The sequence below is a fragment of the Ichthyophthirius multifiliis genome (assembly GCF_000220395.1).
Source record: "Ichthyophthirius multifiliis unplaced genomic scaffold scaff_1120509250841, whole genome shotgun sequence".
Taxonomy (NCBI): Eukaryota; Ciliophora; class Oligohymenophorea; order Hymenostomatida; genus Ichthyophthirius; species Ichthyophthirius multifiliis.
In genome coordinates, this window is record NW_004086448.1 from 57605 (window position 1) to 82612 (window position 25008).

Here is a 25008-nt window from a genome sequence, read left to right on the forward strand (position 1 = left end):
CTAGCTTAAAATAGAGTAAACATTTCACAACAATAAAGAAATAAGGGAATTCTTATTAACTGAAAACGATAAATATATAACTTGTGGTGATGATTCTTCGATAAAAATATGGTCAAAAGGCGACTTTTATTTATAAAATTTATTACATACATTAGAAGGACATCAAAAAGCAGTTATTTCAATTTCTTACTATGAAAATTCTAAAATGCTAGCTTCTGGATCTTCTGATGGAAATATTAAAATATGGAGATTAATAAATAACAACTAATGGGAATGTATATATAATTTTAAACATTCATCCTATGAAGGGAATAGCCAAGCAGTCCAATCTGTAATATTATAGAATGAAAAAATTGCGTTTAGTGGAGGAGAAGATGGTATCGTAAAAATATGGAATTTATAAGAAAAATCTTTCTTTTAGGAACTTTAATTTAACGAAAAAGTCGAAACTATGCTTTTACTTTAAGAAAAATGTATTTTAGTTGGATATTAGAGTTATATTTGTGCCTGGGAATTGAATACTTTTTGCCTTTTTAAATCTATTCAAGCGCATAAAGTAGGAATCATTAAACTCCTTTTCGTTAGAAGAAGAAGTGACTAGCCTTTAATAATTTCGGCAGGAAAAGAAGGGGTTGTTAAAATTTGGGAAGCCTCCACTTTAATTTTTTTAAGGTAATTTAGTATAAGTGATATTCTTTTGGATATAATTTATATACCTTATTGTGATTAAATTGTTGTAGCTTAGAAAAGTCAAATTATTAGCTTTTGGTTACTTGTTGGAATGGAAAAATTCAAAGAAATTTAATCTGATGTTAATATTAATAAACTTGCTTTTGATAGTAAATAAAGAAAGTTGTTTGTTCTAAGTACAATAATTTAATAATATAATATATGAATTTTTTATATTATTATATTTATATTTTATATTAATATATATAATAATAATTTTTTATCTTTAATAATTATTAACTTAAAATTTTTGTCATATATATATATATTAATTAAGAGTGGGTTAATTTTTTTTTTTTTCTTTTCATTTAAAAACAAGTAAATTTATACAAAAAAAATGTTTTTGCTTGTTTTTTTAAAAATATAAAAAAATTATTAAAATCTGTAAAATAAATTTTATTAACTTCTTTAAAATAAAAAAATAAATATTAAATGTATTTATTTTTTACCAAATATATTATATAATAAATAGTTATGTTTAACATATCATAATATTTTTTAAAAAAATTAACAATAAAATTTTTATAACTTGAATATAATTGTCTATAAATACATATAAAATGTTTTTTTAATAAATAAATTTATAATATTAATAAATTAAAGAAAGAAACTAACTATACATATAAAAATGACTTTAATAATTATTAAAATAAATTATTAAAATATTATTATTATGTTTTTCAAAAAAAAAAAAAAAAACTATTTTAAAATAATAATAAAAAAAAATTAAGAAAAATGAATAAAATTCCATCATCATCAATAAACATATAAAAATACTCTAAACCACCAACAAATAATCCTAGCAATCAAGCAAGTAAAAGTTACCATCATAACAATAAAAACATAGAAAAATTCCTTATAATATCAAACAAATATTCAAAAGAAGCATTTTAATTTCAACATTAAAAAAGTACACTATTGCATTAAAAACCTTTTAAAATATACGAAAATCCACAACATTAACATTAAAAAAAAAATACTCTTATAAAAGAGAACTTAGATGAAATCCAACACTTTGAGTAAAATAATTTAAGTATAAAAATTCTATAAAGTTAAATAAAACAAAAGCCTAACTAGATATAAATACATTCAAGCATTTAATCATAAAACGTTAGCATTAGATCTTCAAGTTTAGGAAATATAAATTCTAAACGAAATTAAAGTTCTTTAGCATAATATGCTGTAAATTTAGTAAATAAAGGTTTATTAGATATAAATTCCATGCCTTAAAATACCGACTATATATATTTATAGATTTTAGATGTTAGCACAAATCGGTTTTCTGTGTTCCCTTCCATAATTTTAACTTTAAAAAATTTAAGAAATTTAAAACTTGACAATAATATGATAAAATAAATTCCAAAAGAGTTATTTACTTAAATAAAACTTCAAGCTTTTTCAATCCAAAACAATTTACTAAATGAAATCCCGAACGAGATTATTGAATGGAAAGAATGTATTTAAAGATTAAATTTTTCAATAAACCATATAAATAATTTAAATAAAAATATTTTTTTATTAAAAAATTTAAATGCCTTAAACATTGCCTCTAATGATTTTTTGGAATTATCAACTGAAATTTTACAAATAACTTCAAATTTAAATGAAATTTCATTTGATTGGTTCAAATATTGCCTGCCTCCTCAAAAACAGCATTTTTAAGGAAAAGAAGCTAAAGAAATTATATAATAAATGTAAATTTTATTAAACAATTTTTCATAAAATGGATTCGTATCTTTTTATTAATTCACTAATTTTTTTTCTTTAAAGTAAATATCAAAATAATAATATTAATAATAATTTCTTCATAAAAAATAAAAAAAAAATAAAACTACTAATGTAATAATTAATACAACAAATACATCTATAGAAGATAGTTGTATGCCTTTAGAAGGAGATGGCATTTAATTGCCTTTATAAAAATAAAAAAAAAGCAATAAAATGTTCAAGAACTAAGTTACAGATTGCTTTAATTATAGTAGATCTTTAATTGATATAAGTTGCATAGACGAATCATATAATTTAAATTAAAAACTAATGAACACAAAATCTCGCAAACTAATAAAAAGTACCACAACTATAAATAATAATATCAAAAATTAAAGTATAATTAATTTTTCTTCAACATCTTCAAAATATAGTAGTAATAAAAAAAATAATAATAAAAATAATAATAATAATAATAGTAATAATAATAATAATAATAATAATAGTATTATAAGTAATTCTTTAGAAGCTACATAGTAAATTCAAAAAAGCAGTATAAATGATTTAAACCTAAATGATTCAATTTCTCAAAGTATCGATTATCTTGATAAAAATATAAAATAATTAAATGATTTTTCTAAAAAAGATATATACAACCAAAAAGATTCTCCAACAAACCGGAACATGATGCATTAAGCTGTACTTTAAGAAGACATATCAGTATTAAGATCTCTTCTTTAATTAAATTTTTAACTTTCAAACTAACTAGATAATGAAAACCACACTCCTTTATCCTTATCTATTTTTTAAGAGAAATATTTTGCCTCAAAAATTCTTATTTTTAACAATGTAGATTGTAATAAAGGAGGCGGAAATTACGGATCTTGTTTAGCTTTAGGAGTTTGTAAAGTCTAATATTTTCTTGTTCGAGATTTAATAAGATTTGGTGCTTAAGTAAATAAACCTAATGCCGAAGGAAATACTCCTTTGCATTTTATATTTTCTAATTTTATTAAAGATCCAGAAGAATCAGCAAAAATAGCGCAAATACTACTTGATAATGGTGCCAATCCAAATCTCGAAAATAACGAAAAATGGACTCCTTTACATTTGGCAGTTAAAAAAGGATCCATTGAAGCAGTTTAATTTGCACTTTAATATAATAATGTTTCTCCTAAAAAAGGTTTTATGTTAAATAAAGCAGGTGGAATTGAAAAAAATACAATTCTACATATTGCAAGTGAGTATAATTATGTAAAAATAGTCCTTATTTTATTAAAACACAAAGCTGATATTTTTCAAAGGAGGGCAGATGGAAAAACTGCATATAATCTTTGTTAAAAAAACCTTGTAATAAAAAAAATAATACTCTTATAATAAAAAAATGCCTTCGATGGATATTATAATGAACAGATAAATAAATGCGAAGAAATAGGAAAAGAAGAAATAGTTAAATAAAAGGAAAAAACTTATCAAGAAGATGAAAACTTAGATGATTCTGCAGACAGTTTTCCTTTAGATTTAGAAGATGAGGAAATAAACAAAAATATTAATCATAATATAGTTAATATTTCTTCCAAACCAAAAATGTTAATTCAATAAAAATTAATTAAATTAAAAAATAAACTAATGTTAAATGAAAATAATACAAATTCTTTAATTATAATTGATAACATGCTTAATGAAAGTAAAATTTCAATAGACGAAATTGAAGATGAAGATATCAAAGGTGATGTTCCAAAATGGTTTTATAAAGAAAGATCATAAATAGCATATTCTCCTAATAACTTATAAAAAATAGAAGGTATAAATGAAATAATATAAAAAATAATAAAATAAAAGCATCTTAATTTATTAATAAAAACAAATAATAAATAATAATAATAATAATAATAATAATAATAATAATAATAATAATAATAATATTAATAATATAAATTTTTTTAATAGCGATGCTGATTTAGCGATAAAAACATATAATTTTTATAGCAATTTAAAGAATTATAAATAAGTAATGAAAAGTGTAGCTAATATATAAGAATATAAATATAAAATACTTGATATATCTCTTCCTTTATAATCGAGATTGACTTTCCTCATACTTTTAAAGTTTATTCATTTTAAAATGATATAAATAGTTTCCCTTTTTACCAGATAAACTATATATTAGTTATTTTGCCGATCTGGAATCATTGAAGATTTTCTAAAATTAGGAGATGATAATCTTAATACACTTATAAATACATGCTAAAATTTCAATAATAATTTAGTTGATATATATATTACACTTAATAATAATTTATCTTCTAACAATTCGATTATTGTTTAACAAATAGTTAATTTATTTGGAGATACCTGCTATAAATTATTTCTTCTTGTATAAAAAAATAAATAAGATAGCTCTTAAAATACTAATATATTAAAATCCTTTCTTGAATACTAATAATAACTTAAAATAAAAAAAGATTCTTTCACCTAGAAAACTTTAATTACAGATAATGATTTTGATAAAATTATGCCTACTGAAGAAGAATATGATTAACATAATTTAGAATTAACTAAAATCTTATCTAATTATACATAGTTAAATAAAAAATAAAATACTTTATAAAATAGAAATTCAGTTAAAAGCTAATAATCTTTTCTTAAGCAATGATTTATTTCTTTTTTTATAAAAAAATTAAATATAAAAATTTAAATATAAACTATTATTATTATAGGATATATATTTATACACAATTAATATGTTTTGATTTATAGTTCTACATGTTATTTTGTTTTGTTTTTTTTTAAAAAGAAAAATAACAAAACAAATATTTTTTAAGGTATTTTATAAAATTAATATTTATTTAGTTTCAAAGATAAATTAATTTAATCTTTAAATAAAATTGATTATAAAAATGTTAACAAAAAAAAATAAACATAATTATAGGAAAAAAATTAAATAATTAAAATTATCTTAAATAAATTATTTAAAGAAATATCATTTTAGATTAAATTAAAAAAAAAAAAAAAAAAATTTCTTGAAAAATGGTTTTTAATTGGCTATTTGGAAAAAAAAAAGATACAAAACAAACAACTGATAAATCATAAACTTAATTTTAATAAAATGAATAGTAAAATGCTCAATAACCTGTACAAAGAACCTAATAATAATTAATCGAAGAAGTAAGTTTACTAAAAAAAAAAATCAATAATTAAATTTTATTTGTATTTTTATATATAAAAAACAGCAATGGCTTTATGAATATTTACTATAATATTTAGTATCTCCATTGTGGAAAATACCTATTCATGAATTTATTGATAATAATTGTATTGTTTTTGATGACGAAGAAGAAAATAAATTTGCGTAAAAAAAAAAAAAAAACAAAACAAAAATAAAAAAAAAAAATAGTTATACAGACCTTCATAAAGAATTTAAGAAAATGATAGAAAAATAAATTGAAGATTTAATGAATGAAGTAGGAATTTCCTAAGATAAACTACTTTAATATATAGAGATAGGTTTATAAAACAAACGTCATTCTAAAATTTTCGAATAACTTATACTTGTTGATAATTTCCTTGCTTTTAAAATGATGATGGTAAAAAGAAACAAACAATTAGAATTAGAAGCTTTAATAGAGCTATAAAAACAATAAAATACTGAGTTTACTGAAGATGATAAAAATAAATTAAAAAAAGCTTAATTAGAAGCTGAAAAAGCTGTTAAAAAAATTATATATAAATATATTTATATATATAAATAAAATATAAATATTTATAAATATATAAAAAAATATATTTAATAAATTTTATATATATATAAATAAATATATATATATATATACATATTTATTTATTTTATATTTATTTATATATATATTTTTACATATATATTTATTCTAATCAAATTACTATAAAGGAAATAGATCATGCTATTTAAATGAGTTTAGCATTAGAAGAAGAAATGAAAAAACTTTAATCCGCATAAGATGAAGATTTAATGAGAGCTCTTGAGTTGTCTAAAATTTAATATTAATAAGAAGAAGAATTGAGACAATCTAAAATTTAATCTTAAAAGGTTCATTCTACTGATATAAAATAAAATCTACCTACTATAGAAATATAACAATCTATTATTTAAAAAGATCCCTTAGTTTAATAAGAAGCTATAGCTAAAAAAGAACCTGTCGTTTAACAAGAGTTAACAAAATCTTCAGAAAAGAATAATGTTTAATAAACTATACAAAAATAACCAGTAATTGATAAAAAAGTAGAAGAAACATAAAAACCACCTGTCTAAAAATAAATTGATGAACTAAAAATAGAAGAATAAAAGGAAGAGAAATAATTACCTCCAATTAAATCTAATTTATATAGTCTTCCTCCTATTTCTGATAAAAAACATGAAAAACCTATTGAAGATTTACTAAAAGATAGAGATAGTTTACTCACTTAATTGAATACCTACAAAGCTGTTGAAGAGAAACTAAAAAATTAACAAATTCCAGAAAAAAAAGAAGAAGATGCAAAAGGAGAAACACTATAAGAAAGAAAATAAAGACTACTTGCCTAAAGAGAATTATTAAGAAAAAAGAAATAATTATAAAGAGAAGAAGAACTAAAAGAATACAAATAAACTGGAGTATTTTAATTTTTTATTTATATATTTTTTTTATTATAATTTTTAATAGAAAATTTAATAAAATAATGAAGCTGAAGTTCTTATTGAAGAAAGCCAAATTTCATAAATTTCAGATGAAGAAAAATAAAAAAGAGCTAATCTTATCAAAAAAATTAAATAAAATATGTGATATTTTATTAATTATTTTAATATTTTATTTTTTTTATATTAAATAAATTTGGATTTAAAAATATTTTATTTTATATTTTTTTTTTAATTACTTTATCAATATAATAAAAGTTAATTTGATAAGAAATGATATAAATTTATTTTTAATTTTTTTTAAAAAAATAAATATATATACTTTTATATTATATATTAATATTTTTTGTTTGATAATTTATTATTATTTTTATATTTTATTAAATACATTTTTTTTAATAAAGTATAATTTTAATTTTATTTAAGATATTTTATTAATTTAAGATTTTTTTTATTTTATTTTTACAATAAATGTGATAAATTTATTAATTTTTTTTTTTTTATTTTCAAATAAAAACAAAACATATTTTAATTTTCATTTATATAAATATTCATTAACAAATAAAATCCTTACAATCATCAGGTGATATAAAATTAACTATATAATTAATTAAATTTTAAGTTATTTTATAAAAAAAAAAAAAAATACATATTCATTATTTTCTAATATAAATAATAGTTTATATATTATTATTAATTTCAAATTTTAAAAAATATAATATCTTTATACATAATAATAGCTTTTACAATATTATTTTTAATAATTATAAAATAAATTTAAATAAAATTAATTTTATTGACAATTTCTCAATACTCTAAAATTAAAAAATTAAATATTATTAAAAATTTAAAGGCTATTATTAACAATATTTTTTATTTATTGATAATTAATTATTTTACTATAAATATCTTTATTAATTTAACTTATTTTGTCTTAATAACTGAAAAAAAGCACAAGAATATAATAATGTCTGAATAAACAGATTAAAATAATTAATTAAATACTTAATAAAACATCGAAAATCAAGCTTTGCCTTATAATTTATCAAAAAAATAATTAACAATGAAACATTAAAGCCCATTATTATAGGAAATATAAATACAAAAAGTCCATAACTATATTGCAAGTGATGATTTAGTAACTGCTGTTAGTACCTAATTTCAAAAGCTTTAATAACATAAATATGATCGTAAATTAGATCAAAATATAATTGATATAAATAATGAAGAAGATAAAAATGTAAAAATAAATATAAAGCATTTTTTTTTTTTTAATAATAAAATAAATAGGTTATATAAAATATATTATCTTAACATAAACCTACTAAAAAAGAAATAAGATTTGTTATTAAATTTTTATAATAAATATAATTTTTTAAGGAATATATACATATCATTTTAGATTTAGATAATAATCCTAATTTGTTTAAAGAATTTAAATATGAATATTTTACTTAATCTTAAATAGTTTTCCAAAAAGGAGATTTCGGAAAAAAGTTTTATATTTTAATAAAAGGATAAACCCTATGTTTAATAGAAGATTAAGAAAATGAATAATAACAATCAGAAAATAAATAAATATAATAATAAGAATAATCTATACCAATAAATACAATAAATAATGTTCAATTAAATACAAGAGATTCTATTAAAGATACTGAATATACATATTACAAATCACTTTATTAATTCCTAAAGCCTTTTCGTTTATACATTCCTGGAGAAGGTTTTGGTGAAATAGCTTTATTGAAAAAGTCGGCCAGAACGACAACAATAATATGCAGAACAGATTGTGAAATGGTAACTTTATCAAGAGAAGGTTTCAATAAAATTATGGGAGTTTTCAATAGTGCAGAATTACTTAAGAAAGTTGTTTTTTTAAAATCTTTTCCTTTTTTTAATAAATTAGATGACTCGAAAATTACGTCAATTCTTCGTATGATCTAAATTAAAACATTTGAATCTAAAAATGTTATTTATTAAAAAAATGATCCCTGTAAATATTTATATTTTGTTTATGATGGACAAGTATAACTTTTTTGCTATAAAGATTTACTTAAATACTCAAATTAAAATTTTAAGGAATAAGCTTCCTTTATTTAAAGTTATTCCAAAAATAAAGAAATCTCTCTTATTATTCTTTCAACTGGAAGCTATTTTGGAGAATATGAACCTATTTGTTTAGAATAACAATATAGAAATACTAAAATTTAGGTTTAATCTTAAAAAGCAGTTATTTTTTTCCTTGAAATCGAAGTAAGTATAATTTTTTTTAAAAAAAATAAAAATAAAATAAAATAAAAAATATAATATTTTTAGAAATTTAAAGATTTTATGAAAGGATTTGATAGTGAATTTAATTATTTAAAACTATTCTATTAGAAAAATGAGTTTTTGAAAGAAAGATATAAATTAATTATAAAAATAAACCAAAGCTATTCTGAAGAAACATAATAAATAAATCAAAATCTTTTTTTAAAAGAACTGAAATAAAAGGCCGATCTAAACAATCAATTATAATTAAAACTAATAAAAAACATCAATAATATTGATAACAAAGAAAGTTAAATGATATCTTATATATAAAGAGAAAAAGAAAAAGATTAAAATTAAACAGAAGTATATTTTAAGAGAAGAAGTTTAGATTTATTATAAAGCTAATAATAATTAAAGTCTAACCAAAAAATATAATTAGAAAAAGATTAATTTCTTACTTCTTTCTTAGAGTAAAAAATAGATTAAATAGTAAACAAAAAATAAGAGCATTTAAATGCACTAAACTCCTAATAAAGAAATATTAAATACTTAGGAGTAAATCCAGAAACAATAATAAAAGAACTAAAATAACAAAATTTATTAGAAACATAAAAAGGGAATTTATAAAATGTAATTAAATAAAGAGCAAGTTCATTGAGCATTTAAAGTCTAATCAGGCAATATAGAGATGACTATTATTTACCAAAATAAGATTCTTCTAAAGAATTATAAATAGAAAAACATTCATAAAAATTTAGAAAGAAATTCGTATCTCTTTAAATTTCTAATATTGATAATAATAATAATAATAATAATAATAATACTAATCAATTTCAAGGTTTGATATAAAATTCTTAGAACATTAAAAAAAGTACATTTAGAATGCTTTAGAAAAAATTTAGTTTAAATAATTAAAATTCATTACATAAAAATATCATTCTTAGTGGAAGTGTAACTTAATAATTTAATTAACCTTCGTTTTATTGCTAATTAAGATAAAAAGACTAAATTTTATAAAAAGGTTAATAAGAAAAAATATTAATTTAATAATTAAACGAACAAAATTATAAATAAAGTGAAAATAACTAATAAAGTTAAGAAGATTAAAAATATAAAAATGAAAAAAATTAAGAAGAAAAATTAAGAAATACTTTTGAATCATAAAATTATTAATATAATGATGAAAAAAAAAAAATTGTTAAAAAATTAGGTTCGAAAATATTAAAATATAAAAATTAAGAAAATAATAGTCTAACTAAAATAATTAGTAATAGCAGGTAATAAAAAAAAAACTTAACGAACTTTATTCAAATAATAATTCAATTTCTTATATTTAAAAAAATGAAAAAGAATATAAAAAATATAAAATAATAAATAGACAAGATGAAAAAGTATTTTTTTTTTATTTATTAAATATTTTTTTATAAAAGGGATTTTTTAGAATTTCATCTGTAAGAAATTAAAGAGAAACTTTTAATATGAATAAAAATAAAATAAATATTAAAAAAAATAACTCAATTTAATAAAATAATCAAGAGGAAGATTAATAACAATTAATAAAAATAAAAAATAGTCCTTAATCATATTTAGAAAGTGTATTAAAAAGAAATAAATAGTATAATGAAAAATATATAAATATACATACATAAAAGCTAAGAAAATAAAAAATATAAATAAAAAGTATTTCATGAAAATAATTATATACTAAAAATTTATGTAATTAAATTAATATTAAAAATAATTTAAATAAAAAACTAATATGGAGCATAAGTATATATATATACTAATTAAATTTTATTATTAAATATTTTTATTTGATCTTTTAATTAAATAATATTTTATGATTATTAATTTCCTTAATTTCACAATAAATATATTTATTATATACAAAAATAAAAAAGTAAAAAAACGAAAAATGAGTGATTCTTTTATATTAATCCAGTCGATAAAAATATTTTTCGATAAAATGACTAAAGCAATTACCGATCCACAAAATCAAATTCTGCCTTAATTTTAGAAATTTATTTAACTCTTGCTTATAAATGATAATTATAGTTAGTTACTTTAATATGTATAAAAATTGAATATTGAAGTAATTATAAATCAAATGAAAAATAAAAATAATATTATTTTAAAAGGAGCTTTAAAAAAATAAAAATAAAGACAATTGTTTATTATATACAGCATAAAGAGTATAAACAGATCAAATTTAATTTCTTAATAGTCTTAGTGAATGTAGTAAATTTGAAGCAAGTAAATATAAATTCGAATAAAGAGAAAATCTATTAAATAAAGTAATAGATTAAATAAAATAATTCAAAAAAAATAATGAATGCTTAGATATTGTAAGCAATAGAAGTTTTCAAACATAAACAATTATAATAGAAAATAAATCATATTAATCAAAAATTAAAAGGGAGGATTCCAAATTTATAAGAGAATATTCGATTTATACGAAAAAAAATAGCGTTAGAACGCCAGTATCAAATAAAAATATAATTAATAATAATAATTAATAAAATTTTACTGATTAAGTATAGGAATATGGAACTGTTGAATACATAAAATAAAAAAATTTTAATTAAAATAATTAATAGTAAAATAAAAAAAATATACAAAAAAATAATTAATAACAAATTAATTAAATTGATTAGTAATAAAAAATATAAAATTAACAAATTCTAATTTAATAAGAACAAAAAATAAATATTTATGATATAATTTAAGAAAAATATTAATAAAATTATATATCTGAATAGAATAAAAAAACTTAATAAATAATAGAATAACCCTAATAACATTAATAAGTATAATTGTAATAATAATAAAAACCATAATAGTAATAATAAAAATAGCAATAATAACAATAAAAAGAATACGAATAATAATAATAATAATAATAATAATAATAATAATAATAATAATATTAAGATAGAAACTATTTTGAAACAAATAAATCAATTGAAAATTTAATATCTAGAATAATGTTAGAATAAAAAAATATTGGAAAAACTTAAATCTAGAATAATAATTCTGTTATAAACGATAGTTTTTCATTTATTTCTAGTATAAAAAGTAATAACATTAATCATAATTTTAATTTTGGTAATAATTCTTTTAATGAAAATTCCACTTAAACAAATAATAATTTTATTGAATCGAATAGTTAAAAAGTTAATAATGATTTAAGTTATAACATTAATTATAACTAACTTGCTATAAATTAATAATAGCCAGTTCTATATTCCTAGCAATCAGATAACAATACCTAATTTTTATAAGAATTGTATAATAATTCTTTAAATAATGATAAACCTGAAAGTATGCCTTAAATTTAACCAAATAATATTTATATACAATAAACAATAAGTTAAATTTTGAGTTAAAAAAAAGATAATATAAGTGATAATTATTAAAATTAATTTAATTTCGAAAATAAATTTTAAAATAGTATTTAAAGTTAAAAAAACTAACAATCTTGATTTAAAATAAAATAAAATAAAATAAAAAAAAAACAGTTTTGAATATTATTTAATATAATATATTTTAAGTTATTATAAAATTATTTATTTTTTTTGTTTTTTTGGTTTAAATAAATATGAATTTTAAAAATAAAGCTTAAATGTAAATAATTTTTAATCTTTATAAATTTCTTTCACATCAGAAAATTAAATATAAAATATCAATATTAATATCTTTTATATATTATTTCATTTAAAATTTAATATATTGTAATACTATTAAAATTTACAATAAATATATATATATAAATCAATCTGAATCAAAATTAGGTTAAACAAGAATTAATTCATTATCCGAATTATTATCCAACTCATTTTATTAATAATTTTGTCCATCCTTTTAATTTGTTAATAGTTTTTTTAAACAAAACTGTTCATTATTATAATGTTCTCCTTCCTACATTATTTATGAGAATTATCTTTTATTATTATTTTTCTCATTTTACTATATATTAAAATTTTCTTTCTAATTTAAATTAAATTATTATTATTATTAAATATTAATATTTTCTTATATAGAATCTTAATTTTTATCCAATTTTTTTTTTCTTCTTTTTCATTAAATTAAACACATTTTTCCTATATTCCACAAAAGTTATTTTATTCATGATTTTTTTCATTATTTAAAATATTTAAATTAAATGTTTTCTCCTCCTCTTAATTATTTTAATATTATTCTTAAATATCCCAAACTTCTTCTTTTTCTAGTTTTTTCATATCATTATTTTAGATTTTAAATTCTTATTTATATTCTTAGGTTTCAATATTAACTTATATATCTTTCGGTTTTTTTTCATTTTAATTAAACATTTAAACAAGTTCGTATCTTTTTTCAAAATAAACTTACAAATTTCCAAAATTATCTACAAAGGAAAACCTTCTTTTATTTTTTATAGCATTTAAATAATTCCCAATACTCTAAACTTGACATAAAAACTCAAAATCGTTCTCAAATTTCAAATACTATTAATAAAATGCAAAGAACCCGCTTATCAATTTATTATTTAGTCCTTCTTTTTTATATAGTATTGAACAAAGTACACTTTTTAAGCTTTTAAAAAACCAAATTTTATGTTTCAAATCCATACTAACTAACTTTGGATAAGAAATTATTTTTAAATAGAAATTTTGATAAGGACCATCATTTTAAATAAATTTAGGATAAAAAGCATAATACAAATCTATAAAATGTAAAATATTTTTCAATAAAACAGAATGTTTTTGATATTAAAATCTCTCTTTCTATTCTTCACTTTCTTTCCCGATAATTATGATATATTTATTTTAATTTTTAACACCTTTTTTGTATATGAAATCATTGGTTTTTTCACTATTTAATTATGTGCTTTTTTTCAATTTTAATAATTCTTTTCCAAAATAGCTTTCTAAGATAAAGATTAAATTATTCGATTAAGAATAAAGGATAAACTAATTAATTTCAAAAGCTAAAAACTATACGTTTATCATCAAAGCGATTCCCAGTTTTAAAATTACATTTAAAAAACGCCATTATTAATTCCCCATTTATTATTACAAATTATCAAATATAAGATAATAAATATTTTTAATGAAAAAAGCGCTCTAATCTTTGAATAACTTAATAAATTCAATTATTGTTTTTAAACAATATTTTATTTTATTTTCATTTCTTTATTAAAATATTTATATCGAAATTTCTTCAATATAAATATCAACATTAAATTAATAAAAAATACCTTCTTTTATATTTTAAAGTAAATATTTTATTATCTTATAGTTCTTTTTTTCATCCTTATTTCCATATATTAACTCTCTAATATTATTTTCAATCATTATTTTAACCTTTTCACTATAAGTACTTGGAGAAGAAATAGATATAGGTAAAATAGAAATAAAAATAAAAATATGTTTTTATTTAAATTCTTTATTTGTTATATTCTCATACAAAATTTTCTCAATATCATCTTGGTAATTTTAGAATAAAAATGGGTATTTCTTATACAAATTCAACATATTTAATAAAAAATTAAAATCAGGGTATTAAAAACATCTTTAAAACCATTATTTTAAAATAGGAATGTCATCCTATATTCTTGAGTTCATATTATATTATGCCTTATTATATATTTTTTTTATTAAAAATAAATATAAAGATGCAAATATTAGTCCTATATTGTCTTCTTATTATATTTTAGTTGATAATACATGTATAAGTTAACTAAGTTGCTAATTTGTGATGTTTTTATAAGCTTTTTAATGAATTAATTTTTATAATTCGTTTATTAAATTTAATTAGGTTTCTTTTGGAATTTCTTTTTATAAAAATATGTTAAAGTTATTATTATTAAATAGTTATAATTCAGTATTTTTTTTCATTTTTTTTTTCGGAATATAACATATATATTTTTATTTTATTTTTAGGGAAAAAAAAATAAGGTATAAAATTAAAATATTTTTTATACCAAATTTAATAATTAATACTTAATATATAAATAAATATTTACATAAATATAATTTTTATTCTTATATTTTATTAATAAAATATTAATTTCACATTTTCTTTTATATATAATATTCACAATTAATTTTTTTTTATATAAGTATAACCTAAAAAAGCTTTTTTTTTAAATATAAATACAAAAAAATTATTTATATTTTTTTTTTACATACTCAAATTTTATGTAGATTTTCTTTTTTAAACAATTTTATAGTTGAAAACTAATTTTTTATTAATTATTTTAAATTTATTTTAATTATATTTATTATAAATTTCTTAAAAATGTTATTATTTTTATTTATAATTTATTTTATTATTTTCCATTTTTATATCCTTTACTATTATTTATGGCGGTTAATCTATACTTTCATCAAAATTTACAAAGGAAGTAGAATTTTAGAAAAACTCATTTTCTGGTTTTTCTTACTCGAATATAACTAAATCATCATATTCGCTTATTTGCGAAATTTAGTTTAAATTGTAATTATTTAAACAATTTTAAACAACATTTTCTATACTTTCATATAAGTTTAATTTTTCATCTTCTCCTTCTTTATTTACTACTTCATCTGATTATTAAAAGCTTAAAGATATTTTTACATAGTTATCACTACTCTCTGTATTTATTATTACTTCATCATTTACTGTTTTATTTTATTGGTATATTTCAACATTAATTTAAATATTATTTGTTAATTAATCAAAAATTTCTTAATAATCGTCATCTTAAACGATATTTTTCTTATCTTTTTATCTTATTTATTCTATTTTTTTTATACTTTTATTCAATTATTTATTAGCCTTTTTAAGCTTTTTTGATAGTTCTTATAAGTCTTTTAATATATTTTACTTTAATTCTTATATTAAATCCGATATTTTATATGCTTTATTAAATATTTTTTACTTTTAAGGAGAAATAAGTTTTATATATATATATTTATATATATATATATATATTTTTTTTCATATTTAATATTTTTTTATTTTTACTATTTAAATTGCTTTAAAAAGTAGAGTTTAATGTTGAATTCTAATCAATTTTTGATGAAGATTTTTAATCATTTTTTAATTTAAATTCAAAATTGTCATTCATTCTTTAGTTATTTTTCAATTATATTATTCAAAATAAATAAAAAAATATACAAAACGTTTATTTTAATTATTTATATTAAAACCTAAAAAACAAAACAAAAAATATAAATATTTATAATTTATTTCTTCTTATTTTTTATAATATATATTTTTTTATTATTTTTTTTTAAAAAAAAATTCTTTTTACAAAAAAAATTATTTTATTATTTTCTAACAAAATAAATAAAATTTGAATGGAAAAATTTATAATGAATTATTATATAAATAATATTTATGAATATATATAATTATTAAGAAAGAATAAGGCTTTTCTTAAAATATTTATAATTAAAATTTAAATATTAATTATATAATAAAAGTTGGTTAGATATAAAATATGATTTAAATGTTTAAAATTATAAATATTTTCTCTATTAAATTATTATTATTTTTATAAACTAAATAAATTCTTTTACATTTAATCTATATGTTATTCTATTGTATTTTTATAAAAGCTTCTCTAATATAAATTATAGAAATTACAGATATTATTTATTTAAAATAAAATAAAATAAAGACATTGAATTATAAAAAAAATGTTTTTTTTATCAAAATTTATAATAATTAATTTTATTTATTATTTTTATAAATAAAATTAATATAAATATTAGAAAAAACTAATAAAATATAAATTTTAAAGTAACTTTATTAAATAAACAAATTATTTATTATTTTATTTTAAAACTTCATTTTAAATCATAATATATGAAAACTATTTGGATTTAATATATACTAATATTAATTATTAATATTAGTATGAATATATTTAGACAATTAACTTCTCAACGCATTATATAATTTTAATTTATATTGTTAATTTTATTATGATTATTATTTTAAATATATATATATTACATTTCTTTTTGATAATTTATAGGCTGTTAATAAATTTTAAATATATATTTTTTTTTAGAATTATGTTAATTAAACCTTCCTTTGTAGTTTTTAATAAATAATTAATTGTAATAAGAATTAAAATCTTATATATTTATAAGGTTATAATAATTTTTAAGACTATAATTATTTTTTTTAATGAAAATTATTTTAATTTATTAATAAAAACTGAAAAATAATGAATCTTATGTAAAATTGAAATTCATTAAATCAAGACTCTTAACCTTATATAGTTTTTTATTTGATAAATTTTAATTATCTAATTATTTGTTTTAATAAAAACACTCGTTTTTTTTTAATATATATTTTTTTTTTTTTTTTTCGAAAGAAATATTATAGTTCTTGCTTTGTTTCTCTTTCAATATTTATTATTTATTTAGCGCTTTCGATAACTTTATAGATTAATTTGTATTTATATATTATATCAGTGACTCATTTTATCTTTTTAATTTTATAAGTAGAATTTATTATTTATGTTTAATTTTGAATTTTTTATGAAAATTTTGGAAGTAATATATAATTTCTTCTTATTTTAATATGTTTCGGTATATTTTATAAAAAAAATTACAAAATTATGTATTCAATTCTTTATTATTAATATATTATAAGATATTACTTTATTTTATATATATAAATTTTAATGAATGATTTTTAGAAATATATTTAATAAATGTAGTATATTTTTCTAGTATTCACATTTATTTAATAAAAAATATGTTATTAAAATTAATTGTTTTAATCAAATTATATAGTTTATTTAGTTAAATTATTTTAAAATTATATCTTCTTTTATTTTAAATAAAAAATTATTATAATAATTAAATGTGTTTAGAATTTAACATATTTTATAAACTTATTAAACTGCATTTTTATTTTTTAATTTAATTGTAATTAAAATTATATGAATTTTTATATTAAAATATTTATATTAAATTCAAATAATTATTTTAATAAACTTTAAAATAATATATGTAAAAATTGGAGAGAAAAATATGAGAAATATCCTTTTTTTTATTTAATATATAATTTTTTAAAAGAATTAAAGTAAGAATAAGAAATGTAAACTAATTATATATAAAAACATATTAATAAAAAAAAAAAAATAATAATAAAATATGGATTTTAGCCTTTATATTTTATTATACTATAAAGGAAAAGAAACAAACTAAAATTAATAATAATTGAAAAGATTAAAAACTAAACTTATTTTAAAATTTAGATAAAATAATTTTTTTTATTGTTAATAAAATTATCGTTTTTTAAATTAATTTTACATTTAATTAAATAAATTATTAAATATATTTATTTTTATAGTCAAAATTTAAAATTAACAAAAAATTTAATAAATAAAATTTATAAAAAATGGATAATATTAAAATAGTTCATAATCCCATAAAAACCTAAATTAGATATTTAGTTTTAATATTTTCCTCATTAACAATTGTAAATAAAAATAAATATTTATAATTTAAAAAAAAAAAAAAATGCTAAAATAATAGTATTTAATATCAACTATTTTTTAATTTAAATAAATAAAAGTTTGCTGATTATTATATTATGGATATTCCAGCATTAATAAAATCACAAATAGAGGAAGTTTTTTCACCTATATATGGCAAAGAAGAAACATAAATATATTATAGCTTTCTATATTCTGTGTATTCAATTCCAAATATAATTTTACCTTTATTTGGAGGAATATTATGTGATTAATTAGGTTTTTATATTTATTTTCAATTAATAATAAATTTTATAATAAAGGATACCGAAAAATGACTCTAGTATTTTTATTTTTTATAACTTTGGGATAAATATTTATTACATATGGAGTTATAAAAAAAAGTATATTTATAATGATTTTTGGTAGATTTATATTTGGAATAGGAGGTGAATCATTAAATATATCAATTAATTCATTAATAGTTAATTGGTTTTAAGGAAGTGAATTATCTTTTGCCCAAGTATAAGCAATTATAAAAAATAAATTAATTTTATTTTATTTTAATAAAAGGCTTTGAATTTAAGTTTTATAAGATCTGCAAGTGTTTTAAATACTTTTATGACTCCTAGAATAGCAGAAGTAATATTTTTTGTGCTTACTTTTATACATATGTATTCTTTTAATAATAAAGTACAAATCAATGGATTAGTGTTTCATATTTGGAATTTTTATTTGCTTTCTTAGCTTTTTTAGCTCCATTTTACTCGTTTATATTGATTATAACTTAAATCGAAATAATTTCGAAGAATAAAAAGAAAAAAAAAAATACAACTAAGATTTAAGCATATGGGAAAATATTTTTTTATTTAGTAAAAAATTTTAAAGGACTTGCAAAAAATTTAATTTAGTAAATATATTAATTAATATTATATATTAAAAAAAAACGAAAAAAAAAAGCTTTTTTGGGCTTTATCAATATTAACAGTATTTTTATATGTTGAAGTTATTACATTTAATACATTTTCCAGTTCCATTTTAATAGAACTATGGTTTTTTTATTAAAATAAAATATTATCAAAAAATAAAAAAGGTTACCATAAGATAATACTTTAGAAAAAAATTAAGAACTAGCAGGAGAAATGATGAGTATTCCTTATTTGATGGCTTCTTTTTTATTCCCTTTATTTGGGTTTATTTGTGATAAATATGGACAGAGAATAAATTTACTAATAGTAGCATCTTTACTTTGTTTAACATCTTTTATAATTTTCCCTATTTTATATCCGGTTATAAGTTTATCAATATTAGGATTGTCTTATGCTATGTTTGGAGCGGTAATATGGCCTACTATATCATATATAATTCCTTAAAAAAGATTAGTATTTAAGAAAAAAAAAAATATATATATATAATTTTAATAAATAAAAAAGGGAATTGGCTACGGAGTAATGAATTCTATTTAAAACTTTGGAACTGGAATTATGCCTCTAGTAATTGCATTTATTGAAATAAACGGAAACAGTATGAGTGTGATTTTTACTTTTATATCTATTTCAATTATTAGTGTTTATTTGTCAATTGTAGTTTAAAGAATTGATTCTAGATAAAAGATTAGTTTAAATGAAAATGATTAAAATAAATTAATGCTTAATTATGAAGAGCTTAATTATAAGAAACCAATTAGAGAAGACAATAAATACTATTTTAATAATTAAAATAATAATTAAGATGATTAAAATATAATTTGATTTTTTTTTTTATTTGAAAAAAAAAAAAAAACAAACAAACAAACAATAATTCTTTATCTATATAAATAATTTTATTTTATAAAAATATTATTTAATATTATCATTTAATAAAAAATCTATTTATAATAATATAATTTCAACTATATTAAAATTTATCTTTTAAAATTTACTAAGCTTTAATAAAAATATCAAACTCTTCATTTTGTACTTCGTTTTATTTTTTCTTGTCAACAATACCGCAATTTCTATTAAAAAAAAAAAAATATAATAAAAGTTAGAAAAATATTACTACAAGCTGACTTCTAAATAAATCTACTCATCTAAAAAATTAAAAATAGTTTCTACAACTGAATAAGCACCATAATAACCAATTTTATTAAAATCTAAAATAAGTTTAAAATAAATTATTTTTTTAAAATGAAATTAATGTTTTGTAGCTAATCTTTTACATTTTTGTTCTATATTAGATGCTCCTTCGCTACTAATAAGATTTTAACTTAAATTTAATTCAATATTTTACAAATTAATATGGCTCTGAAGGCTTTCAAAAATTTAGGCTGTACCCAAATCACCAACTGAATTATTTGTTAAATCCAATATTAAAGTATTAAGTTATTTTAAATGAGAAATACTTATCGATAACTATTAAGTTTCTAAGCAATTTAAGCAGTTATCCCTTTTTAAGTAAAATATAAATAATATATATAAATATTATATAGTTTTACTTTAATTATAATTATAAATATTATAGATTTTCTAATTTCAATATTGATTAAAAAAAAAATTCAAAGCCAGATTATTTTCTTTAAGTACTAAGAGTTTAATTTTCATTTATAAATTCAGTATAAAAATCTATTAATGTTTTATTTTTAATATTTGCTTCATCTTCATATGTATATTGTTAGTCTTGGTGATTTTACTTTGTTAAATAAAATTTTATAAGTATGTCTTTTTCTTCACTAGTAATTTAATTTTAAAAAAATTATTTTAAACCAGCTATATTAACTTTAAATAATTTTTTTGTTATTTATTATAGAGCTCCTTAATTATGAGATATTAAATTATCTAAATACATTCTATAATCTCCCGCTTATTTGCATTATTATTAACGCTTTAAACTAAAGGCTTTTTTTGTTTGATTTAATATTATTGTTAACTTTTTTATCTAAATATTAAAAAGGATATTCTTTGATATCATTTTTATGCCAGTCTTTTGAATATAATTATCTCTTATTTTATATTTGAATATAAATAAGTAAAAAATAAAATAAAAATAGTTATTTAACTGAAAATCATAAGTTATTTCTTCTATATTTTGATTAAATTAAAAAGATTTTGTTATAAAATAAACTCCATTAGAATCAAGTTAATTATTTCTTTTTTTTATATAGTTATAAAAATATATAAAAAATTGTTTTATTATATACGATAAGTCTATATTATATTCTTTTAAATTAATAAGCTTTTCAATACTTTTACTAATATTAAAAGACCCGTAATTTTTATAAATTTATTATTTTGTTTAATCTTCATCTTTATTCATGTCAATAACTAATTGCTAAGGAGGATCAATTTAATTATTTCTTAATTTTTATAATTTAATAAAAATAATATAAATATACTTTAAATATAATTATAATGAATTCAATAAAACTAATTAAGAAATGTTTTCAAAAAAAAACATACACGAATGATTATTAAGTTCTATATCTTCCAAATTTAGGCTTAACCTTTGTAAATATTTTAAATTTTTTAAGCTTTTAGAAATACTAAATAACTCATTTTATTAAATAAATTTATTATGACTTTTTTATATATTATAAAAATCATTATATTAGATAAATAAATTTATTAAATATTTTTACCTTAAAACTAAATTTAAATATTCTAAATCTTACATTTGAATTATTTTATTTGATAAAAATTTTGATCCTTATGTTGCAATCATATTATTATTTAAATTTAACTTTAGTATTTATACATGATTAGGTAAGTTTTCTAGAATTTCAGCCAGTCCCAAATTTTAAATTAAGTTATCTCTTTTATATGTTTATTTATAAAATATACTAAGTAAAATAAAATAAAAAAAAAAACGGAATTTATATATCAAATTCATTCAAAGAAGAATATTTTTTTATTAATTTTGATAATCCTTTTGACCCAATTAAATTCAAAGGTTTTCGATTTCTATTTATAGAAAAAATAAAATAAAAATATTATTTGCTATTTGGTTTAAGTTTTTTAAACATTTGCTTATATTTATTTATAAAATAATGAAAATTAAAAGCTTTAGATTAAGCTTCTTATTAAAAATAATAATCACCTGCTTTAAATATACATAAATCACTATTTTATTAGAAAACAAATTAAAAATATTATAATTTAATATTTCTAATTATATATTTACTCTAAAATAATAAGTCCCATTTAAAATAAATTATTATTTTGTTTCATTTAAAGAATAGTATCATGGAACTAAACATCATTTTATCTTAATATTTTTATAAATAAAAAAAATTAAATATTTAAAATAAATTTCTTTATTTTTAAACTATAATATAATTTCGGCATAAGTAAGTTCTTTTTCTTAAATAATTTTAGAAATTGATTTTTGTTCATATTAATTTAATGAATACTCACTAAATTAAAAATATTTTATTAAATAAATAAAAATATAAATAAATTTTACGGGGCATAGATGTAGAATTATTTTACTTAATTTTGTGAACTTAATAAATTAAAATAATTTTTTTAATATTCTAAATCTTCAATTAAATGAGGATAATATTTATTATTTATATTATCAAAAAATTCTATTAATTACTATTATTAAGGTTAAATATCATGAATTATTATTATTGATTCTCTAAAATAATAAAATTTAAATTATTTTAAAATATCAATTATATAATTAATTTTTACGATTATATAAATAACTATTAGAATCTATTTTTATGTTATTCATATATATTTTTAATTTCCTGTTCTTAAAATATGTAATTTCCACTTTTTTATTTTATTTTAATATTTTTTATTCGACTTAAAGTATTTTTTTTTTTTAAAAAAAATACTCTAAATATAATTAACAGATGATACAATTTTCCAAATTATTAAAAATTTGTAAGAGAATTTATTAAATTTCCTCATTTTTAAATTAATAATATCTTTTTTTTTTTTTTTTAAATAAAATAAAATATTAAATATAGGAAAAAAAAAAAAAAATACTCTAAATTCAGATAAAGATTATTAATTCTTTAAAATTTTGACGAAATGAAATAAACATAATTAAAAATATTCGTATTTTTAACTGGTTCAACATTAAAACTTAAGCTTTTAACACTTTCAGCAGCCTTAGTATTAATTTTTTAAATTCTTTATAAAACTTAAAAAGATTTAATAGTTATGTTTTAAGTCATTTAAAATTTACTATGACTATTTTAAATATAAGAATTATATTTTTATACAAAAAATTGAAAACTATTAACAAAAACAATAATTTATTAATTGAATAAAATAAACTTTAAAATCACAGCAAAATTAGAAACTAATCTAAAAACAAAAATAACAAAATAAATTATAGTAAACCAACTCATTATCCAATTATCAGTAAAAATATTATTACAAACTTATATTATAAATAAAGGAAATGATTTAAATAAAATATCTAATAATTCATTAATTTAAAACAATAAAAGAAAATATTTCTATTCAAATATCATTTATATATTTATACTACTATTAAATTCTATTTACATTAATGTTTCAAATTCATTTTGTTTCGAATTATTTGAATTTTAAATTTCTATAAATTTAGTTTCATTATTATATAACACATTATGATTGGAATATTAATCAGTTAAATTTGTCAAAAAATTTTAATTTTAGGATAATTTTAAAATTTAATCATCTGTTTTTATTGATTGTACCAATTGATTTTATTCTTCGAAATTCTTTCTTAGAATTTTTTTGTAATTACTAGCATTAGAATAAGTACTTCTCCTTTTCATAGCTTCTTATTATTTTTAAATGCAAAAATTTTGTTTTTATTCATTATTATTCTTTTCTTAATCAATAATTTCTATTAATTAACTTTTTTTTTAAAAAAAATAAATAAATAAATATATTTTATATATTATATTTATTATATAAATATACTCAGTTAATATAGAATGATATTTATAATAAATTCCAAAATAAACAAAAATAGGAATTAAATTAAAAAATCCAAATATAGATAATAGTAAAGATTTTGTTAAATTCTTTTGCCATTTTATTAATTAAAATAATTCTTTTAAACTAACCACCTGTTATTTCTTTTACAATATATCTATATATCTTAATAATGCGTTACTTAATATAAATATTATTAATGGAAATATTACAATTATTATAATTATAAATGTCTTTATATTCTTTTCTTTGAATTATGATAAAACTAAGTATATTATATCAAA

The 25008-nt window shown here is 16.5% G+C and overlaps 2 protein-coding genes across 2 annotated transcripts, besides 29 other annotated features; both read left to right on the forward strand. All coding sequences in view use genetic code 6, as the record gives it.

The window, feature by feature from the left end:
• Positions 1 to 205: 205 nt before the first annotated feature.
• On the forward strand, positions 206 to 7235 carry IMG5_099250 (leucine rich repeat protein; the record flags this gene model as incomplete). Its single annotated transcript, XM_004035401.1, has 7 exons — positions 206 to 866; positions 3206 to 3680; positions 4387 to 4459; positions 5554 to 5604; positions 5670 to 6146; positions 6344 to 7066; positions 7116 to 7235. 7 exons carry the CDS (start codon positions 206 to 208, stop codon positions 7233 to 7235), a joined length of 2580 nt encoding a protein of 859 aa, XP_004035449.1.
• Positions 886 to 935: a microsatellite.
• Positions 900 to 933: a microsatellite.
• Positions 1102 to 1147: a microsatellite.
• Positions 1369 to 1394: a microsatellite.
• Positions 2874 to 2941: a microsatellite.
• Positions 4303 to 4370: a microsatellite.
• Positions 5111 to 5141: a microsatellite.
• Positions 5791 to 5830: a microsatellite.
• Positions 6158 to 6318: a microsatellite.
• Positions 6161 to 6222: a microsatellite.
• Positions 6510 to 6557: a microsatellite.
• Positions 7002 to 7042: a microsatellite.
• Positions 7076 to 7110: a microsatellite.
• A 2125-nt stretch (positions 7236 to 9360) lies between the features above and the next one.
• Positions 9361 to 9391: a microsatellite.
• Positions 9392 to 10136: 745 nt separating this feature from the next.
• Positions 10137 to 10171: a microsatellite.
• Positions 10172 to 10465: 294 nt separating this feature from the next.
• Positions 10466 to 10490: a microsatellite.
• A 535-nt stretch (positions 10491 to 11025) lies between these two features.
• Positions 11026 to 11082: a microsatellite.
• A 1077-nt stretch (positions 11083 to 12159) lies between these two features.
• Positions 12160 to 12269: a microsatellite.
• A 558-nt stretch (positions 12270 to 12827) lies between these two features.
• Positions 12828 to 12856: a microsatellite.
• Positions 12857 to 13313: 457 nt separating this feature from the next.
• Positions 13314 to 13379: a microsatellite.
• Positions 13340 to 13372: a microsatellite.
• Positions 13380 to 16261: 2882 nt separating the features above from the next.
• Positions 16262 to 16322: a microsatellite.
• Positions 16265 to 16297: a microsatellite.
• Positions 16323 to 16543: 221 nt separating the features above from the next.
• Positions 16544 to 16595: a microsatellite.
• Positions 16596 to 16634: a microsatellite.
• Positions 16597 to 16635: a microsatellite.
• A 1806-nt stretch (positions 16636 to 18441) lies between these two features.
• Positions 18442 to 18479: a microsatellite.
• Positions 18480 to 18727: 248 nt separating this feature from the next.
• IMG5_099260 (major facilitator superfamily protein, putative) lies at positions 18728 to 20441 on the forward strand (the record flags this gene model as incomplete). Its single annotated transcript, XM_004035402.1, has 7 exons — positions 18728 to 19082; positions 19127 to 19326; positions 19377 to 19445; positions 19498 to 19713; positions 19764 to 19855; positions 19897 to 20185; positions 20237 to 20441. Coding segments are annotated over 7 exons (1426 nt in total), but the record flags the coding sequence as incomplete, so codon positions are not given.
• A 173-nt stretch (positions 20442 to 20614) lies between these two features.
• Positions 20615 to 20647: a microsatellite.
• Positions 20648 to 20947: 300 nt separating this feature from the next.
• Positions 20948 to 20987: a microsatellite.
• The last annotated feature ends 4021 nt before the right edge of the window (positions 20988 to 25008 follow it).